Raw genomic sequence first — 27,439 nt, forward strand, 5'->3', positions numbered from 1 at the left:
TGTGTGTGTGTGTGTGTGTGTGTGTGTGTGTGTGTGTGTGTGTGTGTATTCCCTTTTACTGGCTTCACTGAGATACTTCATTGGTATGTAATTTCATCGTTGTGGGTATTCCCTGCACTGATCCAGATTATCATTCCCCTGTGACTTTATAGAAGGTCTTCTAGAGCTGCTATGGATGAAAAAACCATCACCCTGAAGCCAAAGGATAAACCTCCCTGAACTTAGCTAGATTGGTCCTTGAATAACAAGCAGCCCATCACCAAGACAATACTTGAAAGCATTCTAGTTTGCTGGACCTGCCAGAGCTTATCATTTCCTAGGACAGTCCTCCAAGAACCTTGGGCCACACTTCTATGCCATAATGAGTCATCAGAGAAGAACTTTGTTGAGAGTTTAACTGTAAAATTTTCCAATTTTTTTAAAGATAGGATTCATTGAATAAATGATCGTATAATTTACTCTACATGTCCTCTTCTATAATAAATAATTAAAAATAAAATAAGTATGTAATAATTCAAAAACTCATTCTAAGAAAATGAGGCTCATGCATCACCATTACATTTAAACCAGGAAACAACACTAGCCTCAAGATAAAAAAGTTTTCAGAAAAATAACACTTACCTGTGAATGTGTAATGTGGGCAGCACATTCTCAGAATGCAGATACCGAATATTTCAATTCTCCCACCTCTACAAAATTTAGAGTTTGTACATTTAATATATCAGAGTGATTCAGGACAACTGGGTTCTGTTGAATCCTTGGGACCGGCATGCTGCTGTTTATGAGTGAAGGTCCAGACAGGCAGAACTCCTAGAATGATCAGAACTCATCCAGTTCTGCTGGAAAGTCAGGGAATCTCTTATCACCTTGGGCAGCTCTCAGTCACCACTCTGGGCCCAGATACATGCCATCTGGATGATGCAGGACCAACCCAAGCTTCTGTCTCACTCATGTCTGGGCTCTCTCTTGACTCCTCTTCACCTGTTACAGGCCTTCATCTCCTCATTGGTGATTCCTTCATTGGGACCACCATTTTGGGTAGGGCCCTAGCTATGCTTCACCTTACCCATACCTGGACTAACTACAGGCTCCTCTTTTCTTCTCATACCCTTTCTCCCTCACACCCAACTTTCTCTTTATCTTCTGCCTTTAGAAGAATGGCCCTACTCCTGAGGGTAGGGACCGTTTTATTTTAATGTATTTGTAACCTCCCAGTACCTGGCACACAGTAAGCCCTTAATAAATGGGCTCTCTCGTTTTCATCTCTCTATCCATGCATCTATCTAATTACCTACCTAAGACCCACTCTATACTTTTTGTTCCTTACCCACAAATGTGATGATGTATGTAAAGCATTTAGTGAAACTTGAAATGCCATAGATATGCCAAATGATATTATTGGCATCATAAAAATACCTTAATGTTATGCCTCTTTCCTTAGTAGTAAAGAATATGGTTTCCCCATTTCATGATTATCACATGCCAACATCCCTTCACCCAGCAATGTGCATTTGAATCCAGTCAGAATTATGTCCCTCCTTTTCAAGGCTAATTCACTGGTTTCATGATCCATTTCCCATAGCATGCTTTCTCATTCCTTTCCCCCTGCCATCGCTCCATGCACTTAAATCTGTTTCAGATTAAGTTTACAAGAAGTAAAAGAATGCCAATGGCTCACTATTTATTAAAAGAAAATCAAAGGCCCCAAGTTCTCTTCTCTTAACTCTCCTAAATTCGAGGTGATTGTCCAACATTCCAGGAGGTGTTCTTGCTTTCCAGGCAAGGATCTGAGAATCCTTTAGCTTCTGATCATTTCTCTCTTTCCCCCCCTCACTTCTTCCTTGAGAATATTTACAAAAAAGATCTGAAAATGTATAAGGGATATGCAATTTCTTTCAGGATGGGGGGGGGGGACAACCCTTTCCTGGGAAGACCAGCAGTACTGACTTTAGTAGGGATACAAGTCAACACTTCTGAGTTAAAAAAAAAAATCTACCTTGATAGTTCTTGAAAGAGACAGAGATGGAAACAGAGATAATTGGGTTGAGAGATAAGAAGGGATCACCACAACCTTGATGCCTTGAAATTCCCCGTTTGTGGCAGAAATTAGTGCAATGAGAAACCAGGCCTCCAATGGTAACTTGAAGTGAGCTGATGCCAATACCTTGATATTCAAATGCTTTTTTTTTCTCCCACACAAGAAGACTGAATCTAGTTCATTTCTAGGACCAAAAGCATGAAAATGTTCCCAAGGCTTATGCTCAAATGAATTTCCTACAAGAGAACAAAAATACTTGAGATCTTTTTCAAAATTTTCATGAGGGAAAAGTGCCATGTGTGGTTTTTCAGTTTCTGAAAAGATTGTGTCTGGAGGGTAGGTAGGGGGAGGGGATTGTTCCATTTTATATAAAGCCCTTTAAAAGGATTTAGAGATGAATTTCATCTTCCCAAGACACGGAAATCTCAATTCAGCAGCGTCCACTGAAACACACAGATAATGAAATCATAAGAGTGATTATTTCGGGAGAAGCGACAGGATTCATAGAAGGTTTGGCATTTACAGGAGCATAGATACACACTCCTTTCAAGGTTGGGAAAGAAAACCCTTTTGTATTTGTTTTTTGCCATTGAAACTGTCCTACTTCTGATAATAAATATACTGGATTTTTTTTTTTAACCAATAAAATCATTTCAGACTGAACACACAACAGAAGCCTTCATTACCTCTGTGATACTGTGAAAACAGATTTCAAAGGAATAACATTGCTTTTGTTATATTTGACTGTACTTTAAGAAGGTATGGGGCAAATGCTAATGGTGGCAAAGCACATATGGGGGAAACTGATAAATTAACATAGTGATAAGGGCTGAACCTGTGACTTCATTGGTAGAGGACATTCCCAGATGAGGAAACTCCCTCTACCAATGCAGATAGCACCTTTTCTTCAATTTGTAGTCTGAGAGCTTCGGAGAGCCCTTGCAAAATTAAGTGACTTGCCCAGGGCCAGGATGGATCAGAGGCATATCTGGAGCCCAAGTCTCCTTGATTCTAAGGCTACTTTTTATCCACTATGCCATGAATATTATACTGTAAGCCCTGTAGTGTGGCCACTACAGGCTTTCCTCATCCCAGGTACTACCCAATCTGTTAAAGGGTGGGATTTTTATTTCTGTCTCTGGGAGTGACTTGGGAATAAGCCCAGGCAGGAGCCATCACTGAGATACTCAGTTATTCTCTGGGAGGAGACTGAGGGTACTTTTTGGCTCTACGGAAGGTGGTAAGCACTTGGTAACCGCTACCTGTGCTCCCGGACCATATTCACAGCAAGTAATAGTGATATTTTCAAAGTATTGTGAGAAATGCTAATTCCCAGGAAATTCTGAGAAAATTACAGCAGCTCAGTACATTAGTGACAGAGGAAATTTAGTGCATCTGGGCGAAAGATATAAATTTAATAAAATAAATCGTGATCACATTGATAAGGGTGTTAACTAAAATGAAGCCTGAACCACGAATTTGCTGAGAGATTTTAACTTTGTGAAACAGCGGTAGCAATCTTATTACAGAACTATTGAACATTAACTTTAGAATGTTAAAACTGGAAAAAATTTAGACATCATTCAGTTCAATTCCCAATTTACAGATAAGAAGGCTGAGGACCAGAGGTTAAATGACCTACTTAGAGTCATACATCTAATACTAACTAGAGGCAGGATCTAGTCCCCCTCTACCAGACTACAGGCATTCCTTCAGATTTAAGCAATGAGAAGGGTAAAACGCTGAACTTACTTCATTAGAATGTAAACTCCTTTAGGAAAAAAATTATTATTTTCCCTTTCTTGTAAATTCTCTATAATTTAGTGTACAGTAAGTGCTCATGTATTAAACACTGACTAATCTGGTTGGCCCTATAGTCAGTATGTGTATGTGTGTGTGTATATATACACACACACATATACATATATAGGCCTTAAAGTTCCTCCCAATCTGGATTGTGTAAAACTCGAGAGGCCTAAAATTTTGTAATTTTTCAATGTATAAATATATACATATGTTTTGTCAACATTAAAATTTTTTTTTGTTAGTACGGTGTTTTTAAAAGTCCTGTCTTTCTACATCAGAATACAGTCATCTCATTTATCTGTCATCAACAGGGAGTGAATTGTTATAGTCATCAATTTTTGGACAGGTGACTCCTTTTACAAGCAAAACCAATCAATTCCCCTATTTTGTTAAATTCTAAAATGCACTGCACATTGCCCCTGCCTTAAGTTAATCCATTCTTGATTCATACAGAGCTTCAGAGTTGAAAGGGTCCTTTGAAGACCCTCTAACAGCTCCTCCATGTTACAGGAGACTAAAGAGTTAAGTCCCTAGTCTGACCTCTCTGGGCTCCAGTTTCTATGGTTCATCATCCCCATTACAAAATCAACAATTGCATTCTGCAGTAATGCCCTCAGAAGCTGAGGCACCCAAATGGTCCCAGATTACCTGGTTTCCTTTAAGGTGTGTCTGCTTTTCCTTAATTTCTCTCCTCTTGCCCAATTGAGTGGTTGTGAGCTATCATATCTTACTGCTTCCTACAATTTGTTAGAGCTTGGGAAACCAAACGTTAGATTCACAAGGAACAACAGAGTAAACAGGTTCTGAGTTTCCAAGAGTTTTAATAATCGCTTGCATTTAAACAGCATTTTACATGCATGATTTCATTCGTATGACTACCCTATGAAGTCAATAATGTAAGTAATATTACCTTGACGTGACAGAAGAAAAAGGTTCAGAGAGGCTGTTATTTTCCAGAGGTCACTCAGTAGTAAGTGGTATCGCCGTGGCTCGAACTCAGACCTTTGGGCTCCAAGTTCAGCACTTTTTCAAAAGGTCCAAGTTCCTGGCCCTGTGCTGCAGAGCTGCAGTTGTTAGGTAAATTTCATATTACTATACCTAGGTCTCTTCGTACAAAACAGCCACTTTGAAAACCAAGAAAAAGGGGATTAGAGGGCTGGCATTTGAGTGTGAAAACTGGGCACAAACTAGCTGTCTTAGACCACTCTCAGTGCCCACCGTTAACTGTCTAAGTTATGGATGATTCAGCTCAGCTTCCAAAGTCATGGGTCCTGACTCCATCCCCTCCCCCAATCCCATATCGAGAAATAAAGCACTATTATGGGATTTTGTCCCCTGGAAGGAACTTTAATGATCATTTTGTCCAGTGATTCTTGACCTAGGGCCAATGGGCCCTTACTAAGAGGTCTCTGGATTTCTGGCTGGCCACGAACTTGAGAAGTAAAAACAAAACAAAAACAAAATACTTTCACCTTTATTTTCACTAATTTCTAACTGAAATTTAGTTTTTCCTTCAATTATTTAAAAATGTGCTTCTGAGGAAAGGTTGCTAGGCTTCCGCAGGCAGCCTAAGGGGGCCAGGACCCAAGGAAGGGAGAAGATCCCCTGATCTAGGTAACAGTAAATAACAGCAGGGATTTGAACCCAGGTGCCCAAACCCAAATTTAGGGCTCTTTGCACCATAGTGTGTAGTATTGGGTCAGTACACATGTTAACGCTAAAGATGGTGATGACCCAAGGAAGTCTAATCAGCAAATTCATGCACCATGATTTTGTTAAATCATCTATGCCTCGGGCTGCCTTGATTATTAGACTGTGAAAGCACATTCACTGACCTTGGCTTCTCGGAGTTAAACAAACACTTGTTAAACCCAAGCAACTCCACATATAAAGGACTGCCCAGGTGAAAAATCTTTACCACCAGTGCCAGTCCACGAAAGGGTGAGCACAGCCAAAGTGACTGCCAAGGCAAAGGGGAAGGCAACGTCTTTAAGATCGTCACAGCAACACAATCCCTAGCCCAGAGAACTAATCAGCAGATGACAAGGTCCTTTGTTCTCCCTTCAAGGAGTAAATGCCCCTGCCACTCCCCATGGCAAACATGCCAACCAGACAAAGGAAATGCCCGAATCACACATGACAAGAAAAAGCCCTAACACACCTGAAAAAAGGATCTTGGGGCAGCCTCAAGATGGATGCTTAAAACCTCCCTTTTTTGCTACTGGATTTAGATTTCTTTCTGTGCCTCCTTCAGGAAAGGGATGCAATTTATAGTCACATACTTACTGCAACAAATCCACACACACACACACACACACACACACACAAACAGAACCTAGCAACTAAATGTCCTATGGTGCATTTATTAATGATATCTGACTTGTAGTTAGGGCATAAATCCTTAAAAAGGAATAGAAAGGTAAATAACCCAAAGCATGGATTTCTTAACTGCCCAAATAATACACATATGCTAAGCCTTAGCAGGGATCCTGGATCTCTAGCTATAAAACACAACATGGTTGTAAACTGTGTCCATAAATAAACAATCTTGTGCCCCTCCTCAGCCATGCAAAAGACCAGTGCTTTCAGACAGGCGGTGCTGCTTCACCTAAGCCTGCATTAGACAGCATTGTTATTTCTGCCTCACCTGTTGGCCTAAAAACTATCCCTTTGCCTTCCAATTCTTATTTGATTTAAAAAAAAAAAAAGTTGGCAGTTTATTCTGTCCAGAGTTTCCTGCAAACAATTTCTGGATATTTCTGTATATCTCATCATTTGACATTCATGAGGCTCCTTGTGTTGGCAACTGAACAGAATACCAAGTCTGTGCCCAGAATTTCCCCTCTGCTACCTTGAACACAGTTTTAACACAAAATATTCCTCTTCTCACTCCCATTATTTTTCTCCCTCAAGTCAGGCAATAAAACCATACTTTCCGTGTGTGTATATGCACACAGCATATACACTTTTCTTATGTATATCAATGTGGGTATACCTTTCCTACATACGCATATGAAGGACACTGTGGATGAAGAGTCTAAGACCACATGGGTTCAAGTCCCACCCCTGCAGTGGCCCAAGTGACCTGGGCAAGCCACTTAACCTCTCAATGTCCTAGGGTGAAAAGCAACAGTAGTAGGAATTTCATCCTGACCAGCTCCTTATATGAATGAAATCAGAGCCTCTGATCCAAAATAAAGAGCAAATACCATTTTCTTGCTTGGCTCCAAGGAGAAAAACAAGGCTGGGGGGAAGGGAAATGCTTTATGCTAAAACACGGCTGAAGTGGCCTGAAGAGGAAATTCTGCGTGTGTGTGTGTGTGTGTGTGTGTGTGCGCGCACAGGAAAACACCCCACTAGCATTTTCATTTTCGATATCCTCTCTTGTGAAGCTGTTTTCAGCTGCTATGTGGTTTTCTTGAACAGTTCAAGGGACCCCTCTTCCTGCCAATAAAAACTCTCCCTGTGCAGCTGCAGATCAGCTGCTTAAAAGGTGGGTGATGGTTCTAATTCTCTAGCCAGCCCTCACACTTTGCCACCCTGCTCATTCCCCTGGGCACTGTGCACAGTTCAGGGTCTAAATGTCCAAGATGCAGCGCCCAGTTATGACACTCTTCTTACTTCAAAAGTAGCGCCCCTGTATTGGATTCCTAACAAACCCTGGGTGCTTACAGAGAGCCCGTAAGGCCCTCTTTGGGAACTCCTGAGCCTCTTGTGGAGGTCAGCCTTCCTCAGGGGCCTTGCTGTGGCCGCTCTAGGTTCACAAAAGCAATGCCAGGGGAGGAGGAACAGCTTTTGACAATAGGTCCGGTAACAGATGTCACTGTCAAAATATGGATGTGTCTGCAGAGGCCCGTCACCACAAGGTTGATCACTGATTTGGTGGATAAAACGCCAGGGCAACTGCTGAAAAAAGACTGTAGTCTACATCAATAGAGGGAAAACCCACACCAACAAATATCACAGATCCTCAAGTGTTGAAACAAATAACGCCTGTTAATTTTGTTAATTTTCCATCGCTATGGATACGAGAAACGGGATCTTTAGAAAATCTAGTTTTCTTGATATGAAATATGCTCTTATGAGTTGAAATCATTTTTGGTTCTAAAAGGATACATAATAATTCTCATGCACATTTACATAACACTTTAAGGTTTATAAAATGTTTTCTTCACAACAACCTTTCAAGGCAATCTAAATATTATCCCCATTTTATAGACAAGGAAACCAAAGCTCTGAAAAGTGACTAACTGGTCAGGTCTCCGACACCTTCTGCAGCTTTCTTTTCAACGGTCTCTGTTGTCTCCAAAAGACAATATGGGATAAATTGTTTTAGAATATTTTAAAATGCATTATACGTGACATATAATAAATAAGTCATTATGGAAAACATGAAAATGCTTTATCTACAACATGAAACAGATGGAGAAAATGCCAATATCAAGGCATTTTTATCCAGAGAGAGGGATTAAAGTTTAGGTCAAAAGTGATTTTTTTCCCTTAGGTGAGTTTGTTAAAGAAGAACAGAAAAACAGTTATTACATTTCTTTTCAAGCATAATGCCTTATGAAATTTGTCTTAAAACAACCACTAAAAGGCATAATGCAAAATAGCTCATTTTATTTTAAAATGCCTACATATTTACAATAAAAATTTTATCATGCATCATAACTTCTCAATTGTTAATTTTAAAGATTAAAAAAAAGTTTAAAAATCATAAAGAATTTCAATTCCACTATCTATCTACCAAGAAATCAACAAGTTAACCAAGGTTAACCAATTCGAGAAACATAAAGCACCAGCAATATGCAAGGCAGTGTCAGAGGCTGGAAAACACCAAAATACCAAGAAAAACAATTTTGTGTTTTGCCATAACTATGAATGGGGCATTAAGAGGGAATCATATTTGGCTTGATACTATATATATTCAATTTTAATGTAAAATATGATTCCCATGTAGTAAGGTCTCATTCTGACCATTAACACACATTAGTTAGCGTATTAAAGAGAGGTAGCTTTAAATATTCTAGGATTTCACTATGGTCCACGGTATAAAGGTTTATTATTTTGACAAGACTGATATGATTGATGGCCAGCAAAAAAAGAATGCTGTCAGCAGGGAGAACAGTGGTGAATTGCCAACATTCACTGAATCAACAGAAGACTTTAGCCCATGATAAGTCCTTGATGATTGCCAGCATTTCTGTAATGTTCAAGTTCTTAAAGGTCACTGAATTTTATAATTATCTCCAAACAATTTTCTCCACGGTCATTTAAGCTTTGTCTAAACAGCTGGGTATGTTGCCAGGCAATATCACCATTCCCTCCACTTAGTTCTGCTTCCAAAATAACTTCTGTGGCATCAGAAAAATCACGATAGGAATGAAGGCTTTTATCTGTTGAGTGGAAAGAAATGAAAAATAATTAAAGCTCTGTCCTAAGTAATTTAAATTTAAGTCCACAGCTTGAAGAGACAGTTTTGGAGTTGCTATTTTAGTAACCACGACCTTCTACCCCCCCCACCCCAAAATAAAACCTACCCAAACAAATCTGAATTATTTAAAAACTCAACTTCATATGACACCACAGTTACCTTAAAGGCCTTTTCTGTTCATACTTGAATTTGGAAACAACAAAATATCATCCTTTTTGGTGTGACTACTATAGAATTTTTTTAAAATTACACAGGGCTTGATAATGTTTAGCATCTAGTTAAATATGATTCCAATCTCATTAAAATGGTAAACACATTCCATGATTAAGCCTCTAAGGACAATTCTTACCCCCTGGCAGTTCTACTTGTGCGGAATCAGAACGGAGCTTCCATTTTATCTTTCCATTTGTATATGTTTGACTGCTTGTTCTAACGGAAATGGTATCAACCTTAAGCCCAACTGACCCACACTCAAACTTCCAAGAAATGTAGGCAGAAGACGATCCTTCTTTTCGAGCTAAGTAAACCTACAGGGTAGGAACATAGAATGAAGTAAGAGAATGATGTTGTAATGTGATCATCAGACAGCTAAAAGGTTGGAGAAACCTCGTTTTTTCATACTTTTTAAAAGTGTATTAATCATTCAGCATGCATTTATTAGGTGCCTACTATTTTCCAGACACTGGAGACACAAAATACAAACAAATGAGACAATCCTGATTCTCAAGGAAATTTACATTCTGTGGTAATTTCTCTTGTTTTTCCTTATTAAGAGAAACGGATAGAAACTGATCTGAATTCCTCTGGTCTGAACTCAGGTCCTGTTGGACTTTTAATCATTGAACAAATACATATGTAAATATAAATTGAGTAAATAAATACAGAATAAATACAAGGTGGTTACGAAGGGCACAGGAAAGGATTCACAGAGAAGGGAGTGTCTGAGATATTCCAGGAGGGGAAGGCTTTTTTGAAGCAGGGGTGAGGAGAGAGTGCATTCCAAGTAGAGGAGGCATCCAATGAAAAAAGGAACGGTAGTTTGTATAGATTATAGCACGTGGGAGGCCCCCCTCCCTGGTAAATGTTTAACGAGCCTAGACAAAGCCAAACAATTTATATTTCCTAGAAGAGGGAGGGTCTTGAGGCAACAAGACCAGGTGAGACGTCGATGAGGGCCTGAACTAAGGCGAGCAGAAAGAAAGGGTTTGGAGGAGAGAAATATAATTCTTGGATATTGGGAGAAGTGAGAATGAGAAGTTGAGGATGACGCTGAAAACTGTGAATTTGGGAGACTAGAAGAACGATGGCGCCCTTGTCAGAAATCAAGAAGCTTGGTCAGAGAGAGGGGCTTCAGAAAAAGAATGAATTCCGTTTCTGATGGCTTCTGAGCTTGAGATTCTGGGCATCCAATCTGAAATGTCCACCAGGCAGCTGTTGGACAACAGGCACACTGCAGAAGTGAAGGCTCGGCCTTGGTTTGGATACAGAGATCTCTGAGTTATCTGCACAGAGACGATAATTAATTAACCTATGGGAGTGGATAAAGTCAGCGAAAAGAACAGCCGGCGAAAAGAAATCTCAGGGCAAAGACTAAGTTAAATAAAAGTTTCCTATGTCACCATACCTTTAACGCTCTGGAAGAAATCTTAATGTTGATTGAATTAAAGTATATCAACAAACGTGGTCTGAAAAGTTGTGGTTTAACTGAATTTTTAGATTCTATTAGCCAACTATACGTATTGACCCATGACCACGTTCTTTCAATATTGCGTATTGCAATTTACTTAATTTCTACATTTTTAATATTTAGATTTTGTGTAACTACAGTAAATATTTTCCTCAGAGAACTGAGCGGACGATATTAAAGCAGGTATTTAGGGTACAACTGCCGCTGATTTTCCAACCGTTTTTTCAGCCACGCTGAAGATTGTATAGCTGACGAAAAGGTGCCCTGCTCACATTCAGGGCAAAAGCAACGCGTGGCTATGCCCTGTTTCACTGGGTTTTTCCTCAAACGAACCTTTGAGAAGCTCTGAGGGCTCAGGCTTCAAACATTTTGTGAGACGACCCAACTGTGGGTCTTGCTCCTTTTGCTTAGCAGGTAAAATCATTCAAGAAGAACGAAATGAGAGAAGAGTAGAATTTCAATCCAACAGACAATCCTGAAGAATTGAGAAGCAAACCTAATTGCTTAAGTTGTGTGAAGCTCGTCTAATCATATCCCCTGCCCTTTGGCAGGACAACACTACCGACAGTCCATCAGTATATATACAGGAACAGCTGAAGAGAGCTATGGTGGTTGAATTATTTGGGATGGTAACAATTCTGATATGATTTCATTTTCTGGCAGCAACAGTCATGTGTGTGTGTTTCTACCGATACCAGGCTGACTCAGAATATTATACCTTAGCTATGAGATTGAACAGGTTAAGTTAGTTTATAATCAATAAACATTTAGTAAGCCCTGCCTATGTGCTAGTCATTATAACAGGGTTCTGTTAGTCGACTGCTGGATTTCCTGGCACACACATACTTTATGGCTGTTTTGTTGCGTTTTAAACTCTGTGGTTTTGGGGTGGCTAGGTGGTGCAGTGAATGGAGTCAGGAGGACCCGAGTTCAAATCTGGCCTCAGACACTTAACACTGGAGGGGGTTATTACTGAACAAGGGACTGGTGCTTCTTGAAGTCAGAAGAACAGAAAGAAGACTAGTTGAAAATAAAAAATACAGCCAATAACCATTGCTTTAAAGAGAAACTATTTTTCATATGCAAGACAATATGAAGACTGGAGTATGAAAGATTGAAAATTTTTTTTACTGATGCAACTCGCTTTTTCCTTTAAGGTTCTACCCAAACATTGGTCAGAAATATAAGTCATCCTGGGAGACCATCACTTTTTGAGGATTTGTTTTACTTCCAGTCAGCTTGTAAGTCTTGTCCCCATTGCAGGAAGGATGAACTGTGATAAATATGCTGATATAATTTAGAAGAAAAATTCTAGAGTTACATAAATTCATATATGGAAATATAATATTGCAACATGGCCCTGTACCACGTCAGATCATGAAAGGTTAGTTGAGAAGCGTATCCAAGAGACAGAGATCAACATGTGTCAATGGTTTGAGCACTCACCTGGTCTAAATCTAATTTTTACTCATAAAAGATACGCTGACTACTGAATGTGCCAAGTGTGGTTTCATGATGACTAATTAAAGAATGTGTCCAAATCTTGTGAACAATGCAAGATCGAGTGAAATAAGTGCTCGCAGTAAAAGGAAGATGGACTGTATGCTAAGATGTAAAAAGTGGTCAGGCTGACAGTCTGAATCAATTAATTTAATTATTTTACTTGGCGCACGTTCATTGGCATGCAGCCACAAGAAGCCCAAGGCGTTTTTCAGATTGCATTCACATAACAGACTGCTCCTTGGTTTATCATTATAAGCACTTCTTGCTGTGCAAGGCCCTACTCACACACCTGCAGCTGAGTGGGGGGCACCAAGCAAGGAGGCGGATGGCACGCTTTTCTGACTGTCACAGGCTAGATGGGTAAACCCCTGCCGCTGAGTTAACGCTAAGTTGTGCTTTGAAATTGTTATTGTTGCAGGAAGTTCTTAGAGGAAGTTTTCGACCTCGCCTGTCAGTATTCACTCCATTTAAACTTACTATATATAGTATTCTAACCCACAGCTGATCAATCAGAAAACATTTATTAAGCATCTATGCTCTGTAGTAGAAGCTGGGGGAAATAAAAGCAGAGATGAATGTCTCTCCTCCCAAGGACCTTAACTTCTATTGGTATGAAAACAAAATGTACACACACAAACACAATATGAATAAAGTAAGTGTAAAATAACGGTGCTAATGGTAGGAGGAGACAGGAAAGGCCTGCTTGGCAGGGGCTAACACTGCGATGCCCAGGTGAGGAAGAAACGCATTCTCTAGACTGCTGGTAGAAGGGCATCTTTCTGAACCAAGTCACTTAACATCTCATGAAGGTCGATGGGGAGCTCCTACAGAACCCCAGGGATGATTCCATTTGATAAGCAAAGTTAAGGGCTTATTAATAAATGGGGTTCTTTTCATCGGTTCATTTGGGCTGGTAAAGTGCTGGGGGAGAAGAGCCATGGTACTCTTTCCAGCTGATGAATTCTGCCCAACAGAAAACCAAAGTGCTTAAACTTTCTCCACGTACGAAGACAGTGACACGGAAGGAGGCCAGTGAGCCCTGCCAAGACAGTTTCCTGTGTGAGGAGGACAGTGTTTACTCTTCTCTGTACCTCCCAGCACACCTCGTGATATCCTGCCCAGGAGGAACTCACACATGGCTGGATAGAATGTCTTCTGATGTGTTTCTACATCTGGAAGCACAAAGACCACGTGAACTGACATTATTTAGTCAGTCGGGTCAACAAGCACTTATTAAGTATTTGCTGTATGCCAGGGGTTGTGTTAAGTGCTGAGAACATAAAGAAAGGAGAAACAGGATCCTTTGGCCTTGAATGCTAATGAGGGAGACCACACGCAAAAAACAGCTTGTAGAAGACACATTCAGTGTAGATGGTGAGTAATCACAGAGGCACGTAATCAGAAAGGCGTCCTATCACAGGGGGATGAGGCTGGGGCTGAAGGGATCCAAGGAAATCCAGGCACCAGAGACGAAAAGGAGCATTCCAGCTAAGGGGGCAGCCACTGAAGAAGCAGCCTTGAGGGATGGAGCGCCGTGTGGACGTCCAGGAGAGTCAAGGGGCGGACTTGCTGTAACAGGCATACTTGATCCAGGGCGTGAGGGGGGTACTAGAGTTCAGAAGTGTATGTGTGGGTGGGGTGGGGTCAGGGAACGCTGGAATTGTCCTTGAAATGATTATAAGCAGTTAGAAGTATATCTGGTTACAGAGAGATTACTACCCTATTGGAAAAGTACCTTTAAAATATCATTGGTGGGAAATATATCTGTATCTATAGATATGTGTGTATGTGTGTGTGTGTGTAGATACACACACACACATATATATATACACACACACACACACACATATATATATATATATATATATATATATAATTTTTTTCCATTTTACAGAGAGGAAGCTAATAAAACATAAAGGCCAACATGAGGCCAAAATGTCTTATTTTATTTAAATAGTTAATCCAGAATAAAAAGAACCAAAACTGGGGCAGAGGGTAAACCCAAAGGCAACAGAGAGATGCAGGGCGGGCATCAGCAGAGACCAATGATGGCAGACACTGGACGAGAGTCAGGGAGATCACTTGAGAAAGGTGAGACTGGAAAGGAGGGTTGGCCAGTCACATAGCAAAGGAAGAGTAAGCTTGAGTACGGCCCACTCTGGGACCCAGGAAATGGGAAAAGACCCAAGCTTCCATTCCGGGGAGGTGACCTCTGAGTATCTACAGGGGATGGGGGCATTGCAACCATGGAGAGAATTCCTTCATCAATGCATTCACAGATTCACTAAAATACCGACACACGCAACCAGGAAACAGAGAACACCAACCAGAGTCCTCAAGACAGGTCATGTATACAATTACCATTTTCCAGTCTGTCTCAACTTTCCTGAATATGGATTCTGTTTTCCAAACAGCATTTTCCCATCCGGAAATCTTTTCATTACTCCTTGAAACTCGGACATAATAATCATCCACTGGATTATAAGTGAGGTGGAAAAGTTTAGCCATTTTCTCATCTTCAGATGGTATGAACACAGTTTCTTTTCTCTTAACAAAAGAAAGCAGGATTATTTTCCCCAAATAGATTAGAAGTGGATAGAGAGGTCTGGGCATGCACACAGTAAGGCCTCTAAATGACAGACTTCTTAGAAATATTGTCTCATCAATAGAACAATACAGGGTGTTCCAAAAATCTTAGTGTAGTTTGAAGTTATTAAAGCTTAAATAGCTTTATTGAAGTTCACATTAAGTATCCATTTATTAAGAGGGAGTTTCTTCACCCAGGAGTTCCCTGGACTAATGAAATCCCAACTCCCATCCCAATGAACAGAGCAATTTGGAATGACAACTGTTTTTATTCTAAGTCATTAAAGCAATTAAAATATTGACTTTCTAGAAGTTTTATTAGCTCCTGTTATATATGACCAGGGCTTCCTCCTTTCTCATGTTGACCACAAGGCTTCCTTTTTTTTTCTTGACTTCACTGAAAATAAAGACTAATAATGGGAGATACTTAACCTACTTTGATCAACTACCATATCATGAATAAGGACTTTAGAAGAAAAAGATATGGTCAACTAAATAATTTCCATACTTTTAACAGAACATAAGACACACATTAAATTAAGTCTATTCAGATTATAACTTGTATAGCAATGAATAATTTGAGTTACTGGCTGAATTTTGGCCTATAATTCTAAGACTGAACTGAAAATGGAGTCATCTCTTTTACAGCAAAAACTACAAAATGTAATTAAAATGACCCACCCCCTTCAGTTATGTTGTAGAGAATCAGTAATGACAAATTTAGAAAACTTAGGAGAACAGATTGACATTGATGGGGAAAATAACATTGTAGTTTTAAAAAATGTATATTTCCATATTTTATGTAGACCTACCTACCTACATATTTTCCTATCTTCTGCAGTATCTAGCAAGGTACCTTGAACACTACAACTGTTCAAATATTTGTTCATTTGATTTAATCACAATATTTCCTGGATTGGACAAATACATTGTTGACATAGTAAGTTACCTAGCATCAGGAATATTAAACAAAGGATAGCTTAAAAATAAATTCAACATCAACAATTTTACCATTAAAAATAATTTCTAATCAAAGCAATAGGCTTGAAATCATTAGGAGAGATTCATTATCAACAAATTAACTTCTCCCATTTGATCTCACAAAATTTTCATATAGTTTAGAAAAAAATAACTAAAAGTCAAGGATGTTACAATCCCATTATAAAATATCTTATGCTATGTTATCAATACATCACTTTATTATCTGAGTATTTTTTCCTCTCCCAAAAACAGACTATGGTGGGGTTTGTATTTGTGGAATCCAAGGAAGTACAAGATGGGTTTAAATGGAATACTTACCAATAAAATACGTCTCTCTCCTTACCAATTGTAATACATAGTTTTCAATGTACATGAATGGCTATAAAATCAGGTGGTAAAGAAGAATAATTTAGGGGGAAGGGAAGCATAACAGAATTCTATTTCTTTATATCTTCCCAAGTAACTACAACGTAAAGATTGCTCTGTGATGATAACCTAAGCAGTCAGAATATGAACAAAGTGTAGACACAAACAAGTATATTATAATCACAATATCAAAAATCTTTTAACAAGGATGCAATATTCAAACCCTTATTTTTAAGAATTCTTAGAATCTCTATAGTACAATTGTCACCAACTATTATTTCTCTTTATTCCTCCTCCAAAACAATTAACTACTGATTCCCTCCAAATTTTTATGTTCTTTTAAACCACTACTTTCTAATGTGAATTGACAGGGAGAAATGTCAAAGCCATTATCCTAAGCTCAAGTAGTATTCCCTAGGGCTGGCTCATGTGAGGGAGAAAGGGAAGAAAGAAAAGTTCCTCCCTGTGAATGAATTAAATACCTCAGAACCCATTTCGCCTCGGGCCACTCTCCAAGCCACGGAACCTGAGATGCGGCCACCAAGCTCTCCAGGCTTAGGAGTTTTGGGAGAGATGAATTCCACAAGCTCCACAATTATCCTGTGCAGGAGCTCCTTTCTTCGGCTCTCTGGGAAGGAGAGCTGCCTCTGTGAGAAAAGAAAGCAAAACCAAAAAACCTGACGATTCTTTCGGATTACAGCCTATTTGAAGCTCGAAGTAAGACTCGAGATGGCAACAGAGGCTGTCATTTCAGTGGTGGGAGGAGCCCTCAGAAGAGTCACAGACTGGCACGTCGGATCTGGAGCATTATCAGAGAGCTTTATCTCACTAAGACAAAAAAATTATTAAAATCTGAAATAACTTAGGACCAAGAAGCCGGAGAAGATAAGGAAAAAGCGACAAGAGAAACATCTGCTTCTATTTCAAGATTTTCTTTTTCTTAAAAAGAGATGGCAAAATCAAATGCCCTATAACTCAGTGAAAATGATTCCCAACATCCTAGGAGTCACTTAACCTATCCTTTTCTTCTCTGCAACATAAGGAAGCTGGACTATAATAATGCTAAACAATTTCAAACTATAACAAGTCTAACCCTGAGATAATTCTACATTTACTCTGTTCATTTAAATTAAATCCTTTGATCATTAGCTTATATTTATTCAAAGAAAGCATTTTGAACTTACTTTTTCAGCCAAATGTTATTCTTACATTTTAATATACTACTTTACTCAAATTCTACTTTCTGGTTTTCTTTTGCAAATCTATTTTTAAACAGTCACTGAAGTCATTTCTATACTCTATAAATAAAACATGACTGACACCGTTTGCCTAATTTCCAAATGCACACTTCTAAGACCCATCAATTTCTTGCTTCTGGAGCTAGGACTTCTGAAGGATATTGCAAATGTGTCCTATTACATACTGCAAAATGTGGCTGGTCTATTTGGTGATAAAAATGCAGAAGAAATTCTATAAAGTGAAAAAGTGAGATTTATACAGAAGGTAAGATGGATAAAGGCTCTAAACCACTCTCTCTCTCTCTCCATTAACTACTAGACTATTGTCTTCTTTTGGAGAAGAAGAGAGCCACATTAAATTTCCCTTTCTCAGGTTATTTGAAAGACTGCAAGGGCACATGAAATGACTTCTCAGAATTTCTGACCAAACAGGAAAACAATTTGAAAATGTCTATATCCCCTCCTTCCCCACCAAGAGCAGCTCAATCAAGCCTCTGAATAAAATCCCATAACTGAAATAGGATGAACTTCAGAGAGGCAAAAGCTGATAGAGAATTCTCACAGAGAAGAGAGAATTCAGTTCCTTATTACTCATTCCCTTTGGTATTTGAAGAATATGAATGACTTCATGAATGCGGGGACCTTGCTGCCAGATGCATCAGCGGTCTTCCAGATTGTGGTCCCAAACTTCTTACCCTTGCAGCCAGACTAGGGATGGGGCTTCTCTGTGCTCAGCCAGCGGCAGAGGGCAAGCACAGGGTTCTGGAGACAGGTCTACATTCTTCCTTTCCTGCCTGGGCCTACAGTCCTGTGGACACAGCCTTCAAGAGTCCGCCATCACCTCACGGCCACCAGGCATCAGAGTAGGCCTTCAGTGAGGGTGCACCAGATACATTAGCTAGGTCTTACAGCATGTAAGAGACCAAACTGGAAATATCCTTCAGGAATCTTAGATCCAAACACTCAATACTGATGTGACTCCAAATGGGCTTTTTGAAAATAGGCAAAAGTTGTCAGTCATTTTGAATGACAGAATATAGATAGGGCTCCCATATTTATAGTCTGTACTCATGATCCGGGACTCCCCCTCATCACACCTCCATTCCATACTGACTTGCCTATTTCCATACTCCCCTCTTCCGTCTACAAACTCCCCAGGCTCTACAACACAACTCAGCACTTCATCATACATGATCTTACATGGTAATCTCGTTGTTTCCTGGGTTAGCCTTGCCTCATGCTAAGACCCTTGCAGGCAGGGATCATAATTCTGTTTCTTCCCTGATTCCATGGAGGAAGCTGAAATGCAGTTGAAGACCTATTTATGCAGTGTCTGCAAATGCAGCACAGCTCTGGTGTGATGCTGTAGACAGGTGACATTTTGTTCTACAGACAGATGACAATGTTGTCATGGGCAGTTCTTAGCTAGGTAGCACTGAGGAAGGCACTTAGCATCAGCATCTGTAAAATGGGGGTAACAATACCTGCCAAATAATACCTACTTCAGAAAGCTGTGAACTTGACTAAGGTTTAATGGGAAGGTATCTGTAGATCCTATATTTGATTGCGTGCTGCCATGGGGGGAAGGTAGAGAAAGGGACCGTGGAACTGAATGTTATAAACCAAAAGTAAATAAATTTTTTAAAAAAGCACTAGAAAAAACAAAGGAAGTTGTGAAAAGTCAATGATAATCCATTCACTAATGAATGTCAGCAGTGATAAATGCTGCCACATAAATGCCAATGAGAAAATACCATCCCATAATACACGGCACGCTTATGGATCCCCTTTGTCGTTTACACCTCCGATCTTACAAATGCCCCATGCCATTCATAAGGTGAAGATCGGAGAGCTGCAGATAAGGGTTAGGGAAAATAACCAATATTCAGCATCTCTCCTTTTCTTCCTTTAAGGAGCCTAGCAAAACTGAAGGTCTACAGAGCTGCTGTGCTGACCTCACTGTTGTGAAACCTGGAACTGCAAGTGCGATGCCAGGAAACTGAATCGCTTCCATTTGAATTCCTAGGAAGATTCTGAAGATCATCACCAGACACTGAGGTCCTTTCTCAAGTTGAAATGCCAAGTATTCAAACTCTGCTATAGAGAGTGCAACTCCAATGGGCTGGCGACGTTGGAATGCTAACTTTATGTCTGCCTAAAAGACTTATTTGATGGAGAACTCATACAAGGAAGGTGCTCACATGGAGGTCAGAAGAAGCGGTACAAGGGCATTCTCAAGGTCACTCTGAAGAATTCTGGCATCAGTTGTGAGACATGGGAGACGCTGGTAAAGGACCATTCAACATGGCATGCCCACATCAAAGAAGGCACTGTGCTCTATGAGCAAAGTAGAACTGCAGTAGCTCAAAAGATATGTGAGATGTACAAAGTTAGAGCCATCTCTGCTCCAAACATCCATGTGGACTATTCGTGCCTGACCTGTGGGAGAGCCTCACAGGCTCCTGTTTGTCTGATCGGCCACCGTTGGACACACAGTACCTCGGCCCCAACACAGTGATATCCTTCTGGTTCTCTCTGATAACGAAGGACCCCCACCAACCAATCCTAAGGAGCCCCTCAATCCCAAAAACTGCACTGCAGTATACTCAGAAGAACGGAATCTTATAATAGTTCCCATTGAACAAGACCCAAATACGCAGTATCTGAATTAAGCTTCAAACTTACATAAAGCACCTGTGATTTTGTCAACATGGCCCTTCCCTCTATTGACACAGATCACTGTTCCTTAAGAGCTGCCTCCTGTCAGTGAGAACGATCCTTGAGCAATGGCCCTCACTCAGCTTGGGAATGAAGCCTGTCCAGCTTAAAGTCACAGCCTTTGAGGACCCTCCCCGCCTCAAATGAGGCATGAGAGTAACACTTCAATGAAGCAATTTGAACGTTATTCATTTTTTACTACAAGAGGCAAAGCAAAGGAGTTTAAAGTACAAAATGTCGTATGTAAAAGGATTCCATTTTCCACCATGTGGAAAAGTTAAAAGTACAAACAGAAAAATATACATTTTCTTGCAAAGCAAGCCTTCCACTTTATAGCCATGGTTAAAAGAAAAGGACTTTTTATTTTCCGTTCAGATCTCTTCACAGAGATTTGTCTTTATGGAAATGTCTCTGTCTTTATAGAAATAGTAGGCGAGGGGTGGCCAGGTAACACAGTGAGTAAGAGCATCGGCTCCAGTGTCGGGATGACCTGGAGATTGAATCCCGGGCTCAGATACTCAGCACCGCACCCAGAAATAACTGGCCGTGTAACCTTGAGCAAGTTACTTAACCCTGATTGCTTAAAAAAAAAAAAAGGAAATAGTAGGCGATTACATACCTGCTTATTAAGGCCATTAATTGTTTCTCTAAGTACTTCTTCTTTAATCTGAGTTCTCCTAGAGACCACTTCTTCATGCTTACAGGAATATCTCCAAGTGACATCAACAATCTCAAACAAAAGAGAGGATGTTTACATTTATCATGCTCAAGACCATCAATACTTAGTTTCTGAATAAGCAGCATACACAACAAGTTAATATTTAGCAAGCTTTTCAAGATGATTCTCTTTAAACACTGAAAAAATAGAGTGAAGATATGAATTTTCAAATTATAACCAATCTATTTCTAAGAGTGATTGGGATGTGAAACAAATTTTCAGAAGCTGGCACAAAAAAAATTCTATTTTATTTGGAAAGCTGATTTAGTAAATTGCTTAATTTGTGAAGTAATTAAAATACCTTAATTTTCATAAGTGGTAAGTAGGAAAAAAAAATTTATTTTCCCTACCTCATCCTTGGAGAATGCTAGGATATAGGAGAGTTTCTTCCCCCATCCTACTTCATAAAGGAGGGGTTTATCACAAACATTTTCACAAGGATCACAGTGCAGCCATCGCTGCTGAGCTGAAGAATACACTTCTGTCCAAACGTGGTCTGCAGAAGTAATGGAGGAGACAAAAATCTGTAGTCATTTAAAAATCTCTCTCTATATACACATACACATTATATAGAGAAAGGTATGTGTAGCTATATTCATCCATGTGTATGTACATATGTATACTATATAATATAATATAATATAATATAATATAATATAATATAATATAATATAATAAATACATACGTATCACACACACATTCACTTATTAGAGGATTTCATGTGAAATGTGTTAAGGAAAACTTGTTCCTTCATTTTTCCCCATTTCACTGGAATCTTTAAAAGTAGGCCTATGTTCTTCGTGATAACAACTCATTAACCATATAATAAAATTTAAGATGGATAAAAAAATCACTGCGCCACAACACAAGAGACGGTAGGCGGGACTGGGGGGGGGGGAAGGATAAGACACACTGTGCTAAGGGATGGGGGTACAAATACAGGTAAGCAAGACAGCCCCAAAATGAGCTATTTTTATTCAGCGTTCATTTCTTTTTGAGAACACTCCTTTTGCTAAGTGTAAAGGCTGGTGAAGTTATTATTTCTTTCCATCTGAAATAAGTCCCAGCTATAGCTGCAATGCCCTGGAAGCAGCAGGAGTCACTGGAGGTGAGCCCGCCTCGACCATCCTATCATTCCTGACACCACCTACCACCTGGCTTCTTTATTGTCCTTCTCTTTTAGAGGCAGGGACTGTCTTCTATTTTACTTTTTACATGAGGAGAGTGAGGAGTAGACCTGATTCAGAAAAGCAAACGTCCTCCTGGTGGGTAGAAAACAAGGCATTCTACAGCAGGTCAATTCTGTTTCATTATCTACACGCAGTGTCATGTACCTCAAACCAGAAATGAGATTTTTATGAGAAAACGTTAGAGGCAGGTTAAATCAGATAGAAGAGGGCATGTTTACCAGTTGAATCCCAGACATAGCGTGCCTCGAACCCCAGAGCTCTGCAGCACAGGGTGAAGCAGTTTGCCCATTCACCACATCGCCCACGTCTGGTTTCCAAGAGTTTCTCAGGATCATTAAACCTGAAAAACCAAGCAAACAAAACTTGTATTGGCTGATAATTTAGGGACAGGAGTAATTTGGGAATATCTGTAATACAAGAAAAAACAAAACAGGTCAATAAAGCTTTTTTTAAAACCTCCTACAAGAGGAAAATAGATCTTTAATAGAAGACTTTCAAACATTCCTGACAGAAAGAACAGAACTGAGTAGACCCTTTGTCTTACACACACACATACACCTCCAACCTCCTCTAAGAGTTTGGTGTATAAATACATTAAACTCTTCAAGGACACATCGGCAAAATCATGCTGTCAGAATTTGATCCAGTGAGACCCCTATTATGCTTGTACCCTAGAGAGATCCAAGTCAGAAAAGACTCATGTACAAAAATATTTACAGCCATCCTCTGCTGGAAGGAAGAACTAGAAGGCCAGTGGGTGCCCACAGACTAGAGAGTGGCTGATCAAATGGTGGTATATACATAATGGAATATGACTGCACCATAAGAAATGACAAAAAATTTTCATTAGTGCATGAAAAATTAAACCCTCCCATCAATGAAAAGGGAGCTGCTTATTCACAAGTTACTGAATGTAGTATTTTTTGTAACCAAGTTTTTTTCTCACGCCTTTCAAAGATGTGCTTTCTGAACTGGCAAGCATGCTGATTATTTCATTTACTCTACACCTTTTATACATGTCTACACATATGTGTGTGTGTGTGTGTGTGTGTATTCTTCTTAGGATTATCCTAAAACTGGAGAAGTTTTACGTTTTATGTACCCAACAAAGAAGCAACGTGATCATTTAAAATGCTGCCATTCCAGGATCAATTATTCCTAAAAAATACTGACAACTATTAGTACCAAGGGGGCATAGCTCCCATTCATTCACCTTTTACTTCCCTGAGTAATAAATCTGATTATAACACTCGCTCTTTCGCTTAAGGGACTTCCTATCACTTTTCAGGTAAAGTTCAAGCTCCTCAGCCCAGCAGCCAAGGTCCTCCATGACGTGGTTCCACCTTCTCTTTCCAGACTTTTCTAATATTTCCATCTACTCAACAGTCAAACCAAACAGGGCAATGCTGTTTCCTTTGAATACACCTGGCATCCCCATGTCTTCCATGCACTTTTCCCACTTAAATACCAGCTCCTCCACGACCCACCCATGTCCACTGGTGATGACCTTTCCACAACAAGATCCCTTGTTTTGTTAACAGATACACTGACTATATCAGAACGATGTGTTTCCCTGCATCCCATCTCCTCCTTCTGAGACTAAGCCCCTTTCAATCAAGGGCTGCACTGGGTCTAACAGCACCTGGCACAAAGCTTTCTCTGCACACGGTAGGGGATGAACAAGAGTGTGTCATTACAAGAGCAATCTAACTTCACCAATAAAACATTTTTAGCATTTAAAGAGTTTCCATATAGAAAACATGTTTGTTTCTAATAACAATAATAATGATCTAAGCTAGATGGTGGTGAAAGTCATGTTCTCAATGTCAAAATCAGCTTATAGCAACAGTTCCAGACATACCTGTTGGCCTTAAGTAAGCATCTCTCTTCAGAGAAACTGCCTTAAAAATGAATTCCTTAAATTATGAATTCTGTCAAATCAAAATCCACTATAGAATCTCCTGGTTTGGGGGGTCCCTTGATACCATCTTGTCCTTATTGCTTCTGTCAAGTAAAATGCCTGGGTCCTCTGATATAGATGAGAACAAGCCTCTGGCCACTGGTTGACACTGATAAGCCTTTTGTCATGTCTGATGATGTGCTAACCAGTCCCTAGGCATCTGTGAAAGTAACAAACTCCTAGGCTGGGCATCGAGCAGCCCACAGGGGCACCGCCTACTCACCTGTGCTGATTACTGAATAAGAGACATTGTCAGACAACTCTGGGTCCCAGTTGACGCTGAATGACTAATACTAAAACCCTAGGAATTTCAAACATTAACTAGGTAGGGGAGGCAGCTTGTCCTAAAAAAATACTATTACAAATGCTGCAAGCATTACCAGGCAAATGTGCAGAAAAGAAAGCAATCAGTGTGAAGAAAGCAAAGAAAAAAAAGTCAGACCAAACAAATGTCCTTAGATGTAAATTTAGCAGTAACAAATCAGTTTGGTGAGAAAGCAGCTAAACTAATAATGCACACTGACATCTTTAAAGAAGAAAATACAAGTGAGGCAGAAGAGCCCGAGCCGATTCCCAGTTTAAAACTATCCACAATCGTGTCCTTCGGTATTTTTATTTTACAATTTTAAGTGCACCAGTGTTGAGTATTATTGTTCATGTTATCAGAAAGCTCTTGTTTTCCCTTTATACATTTAATTCTAAAAGGATTACTGAAATAAATATTATTGTAGTACCTCTAGGGATAATATTATTTTCAGATGGAACATAGGTCTGATTTTGTAATTATATAATTATACACAGTCAATGGGGAAAACAGAATCCTGCTAAGGAAAATTAACTCACAAACAATGTGTAAAGCTAGTGACAGCAAGGAGCTCTGAGTCACGGCTGCGTCCGTACCTGGGGAAGCGGTTAGTGATGCGGCAGGAGCTACAGAAATGCTCTTCTACGCGGCTCGCGCCCCACCTCTTCTCATTGTCATCAGGAGGCAGTTTCCCTCTATTTATCGTCTCACCGCCACACTTAGCGCAGGGAAGGTGATTCACCCACTGAAAAAACTCTGCTTTGAACCACTGCAGAAGCTCCAGCAGAAGAAAATCCTCTTCATTTACATTAGCACCTAAAAAGTTAAAACCGAACTAATGCGTTAAGGAGGTTATGAAAAAGTGGTAAATTCTACAACATCTAAATTGTTACAATCAATCAGTCAGCATGTATTAAGTGCCTACTGTGTACCAGAGACGGTGCCAAGGGCTGTGCGTAGTTTGGTCTAAAACAGAGGCCTGAATAACAATTACGAGCACCAGCATCTGACATTTTATAGAACTTTAAACTGAGCAAAGCAATTCATATCGACGTTTACAGACATGATCCCATTTGATCCTCCAAACACATTATGAGGTGGATATTAAGGATTTTATAATTTCCATTTTAAACCTGAAGAAACAGATTCAGAGCAGTGAAGGGGCTTCCCTACGATCAGACAGCTAGCAAATGTCAGAGGCAGGATTCAAATCCTTCTCCTGACTATATTACACTATTTTTTTTTCTAAAAGTTGCCTATTTATAAGACTCTTATGACTGTATAAAACCAACAGGAAAATCCAATGACAGGAGTAGTGAACATAGATAGCTACCATTACCTATACCTTCTAATTACTCTGAACACTGAGAAACAGTCACTCTTTTAACTTAAAATGTACCAATATATTGTATAATATTTTACTGAGGTAACTCTATTCTAGGAATCACGTTAACAGAGGAGGTGGGGATGGAGAGGTTTTATTTTCAATGTTGTCTTTCAATCTGAAAACGAATTCATGCTTGTGAGTTCTAACAGCACTGGAACAGCATGGTTTATCTGACATATTTGTGTAGAGACATACGCATATGAAAGCATAACAACTGTCATGCTATGTGTGAATAGGACGCGTTACCTGTCTATATGTGAGTATCTGTCTATCATCGGGCATTGTTAACCTTTTGGGGGGACCATGGACCCTCTGAAAGTACAGTGAAGCTTATGGATCCCTTTCTAGAATGCTTTTAAATGCATAAGATATATTATATGATTACAAAGAAATCTAGTTATACTGAAATAGTTATCAAAATAATTTTTGAAAACCAAGTTCACAAGCCTCTAGGTTAAGAACCTCTACATATGGATACACATGCATGCCTATGTATATGTATGCACATGTGTACATGCATACATACATGTATATAGATACACACATCTGTATGCCTATAGACCTCCATGCATGTGTAGATATATACACAGAGCTTTTATACTGATGTGTATAGTGGGCAGTCAGGCAGCATCACAGTGGACAGAGTGCAGGTCTGGAGTCAGAAAGATCCATCTTCATGAATTCAAATCTGGTCTCAAACACTTACTAGCTGCGTGACCCTGGGCAAGTCACTTAACCCTGTTTCCCTTAGCTTCCTCATGAGCTGGAGAAGGAAATGGAGAGTCACTCCAGCATCTTTGCCAAGAAAGCCCTAAAAGACACCGTGGAGAGTCAGACTGAAACAAAGGAACAACTCAAATACTGAGTGTGGTCCAAGTGGCAAAGGGCCAGAGAAGTCTTCAGAGCCGGGCCCAGATCACAAATGCTCAGTGGAAGACAATGAGGAGGCCCCTTCTCATTCTTACGGCACAGACTCACGGGAAGGCGCAACAGGAACGGATGTCTCTCCTGAGTTTGCGACCACCTAGTGCGCAGAGTGATACCGGAGGTAAAGTAACCCAGGAGCTGAATGGAGACGGGCTGGCTGGCGAGCAGGTGGGAGCCCACCTTCCATGCCGGGCCTGTCCCTGCCATGGCCCAACCACAGAGAGACGGTCAGTGCACGCTCTCTTACTAGACCTGTAAGTCATGAAGGGAACTGAGGTCTACCCCGGGTGAAGGGGCACCAAACAGCAATGGTCACAACTCCACAATCAGTTGTATTAAAAATCACATCCACCAACAAAGGCCCATGCAGAATCAAAATGAGAGACCGGAACAAAATTGACTATACATTGGTTGACTACAAAACAGCAGGGTTGCAATCACGTCATTTATCAGACAAAGTAAAAATAATTCGTAACATCAATAGTTTTTTTTTTTGTTTTTTGGAGGGCAATTGGGGTTAAGTGACTTGCCCAAGGTCACATGGCTAGGTGTGTGTGTGTGTGTGTGTGTGTGTGTGTGTGTGTGTGTGTGTGTG

General features: G+C 39.9%; 1 protein-coding gene across 2 annotated transcripts in view; it reads right to left on the bottom strand.

The window, feature by feature from the left end:
* Positions 1 to 8,444: 8,444 nt before the first annotated feature.
* Positions 8,445 to 27,439, bottom strand: part of NGLY1 (N-glycanase 1) — a 51,687-nt gene continuing 32,692 nt past the window's right edge. Inside the window, exons 5-12 of one of the 2 annotated variants that reach the window (XM_069088515.1) lie at positions 25,127 to 25,346; positions 22,485 to 22,606; positions 21,426 to 21,571; positions 20,977 to 21,087; positions 16,884 to 17,048; positions 14,830 to 15,015; positions 9,628 to 9,805; positions 8,445 to 9,240 (exon numbers count right to left, since the gene is read on the bottom strand). In XM_069088515.1, coding sequence (XP_068944616.1) covers positions 9,065 to 9,240; positions 9,628 to 9,805; positions 14,830 to 15,015; positions 16,884 to 17,048; positions 20,977 to 21,087; positions 21,426 to 21,571; positions 22,485 to 22,606; positions 25,127 to 25,346 — 1,304 coding nt within the window. In that variant the 3' untranslated portion in view covers positions 8,445 to 9,064. The remainder of the gene's footprint in view (positions 9,241 to 9,627; positions 9,806 to 14,829; positions 15,016 to 16,883; positions 17,049 to 20,976; positions 21,088 to 21,425; positions 21,572 to 22,484; positions 22,607 to 25,126; positions 25,347 to 27,439) is intronic. The other variant, XM_069088516.1, reaches the window with a different exon arrangement.

The sequence above is a fragment of the Petaurus breviceps genome, unplaced genomic scaffold (assembly GCF_028583685.1).
Source record: "Petaurus breviceps papuanus isolate PSGF00001 unplaced genomic scaffold, PetGlider_PUasm1.0 185, whole genome shotgun sequence".
NCBI lineage: Eukaryota > Metazoa > Chordata > Mammalia > Diprotodontia > Petauridae > Petaurus > Petaurus breviceps.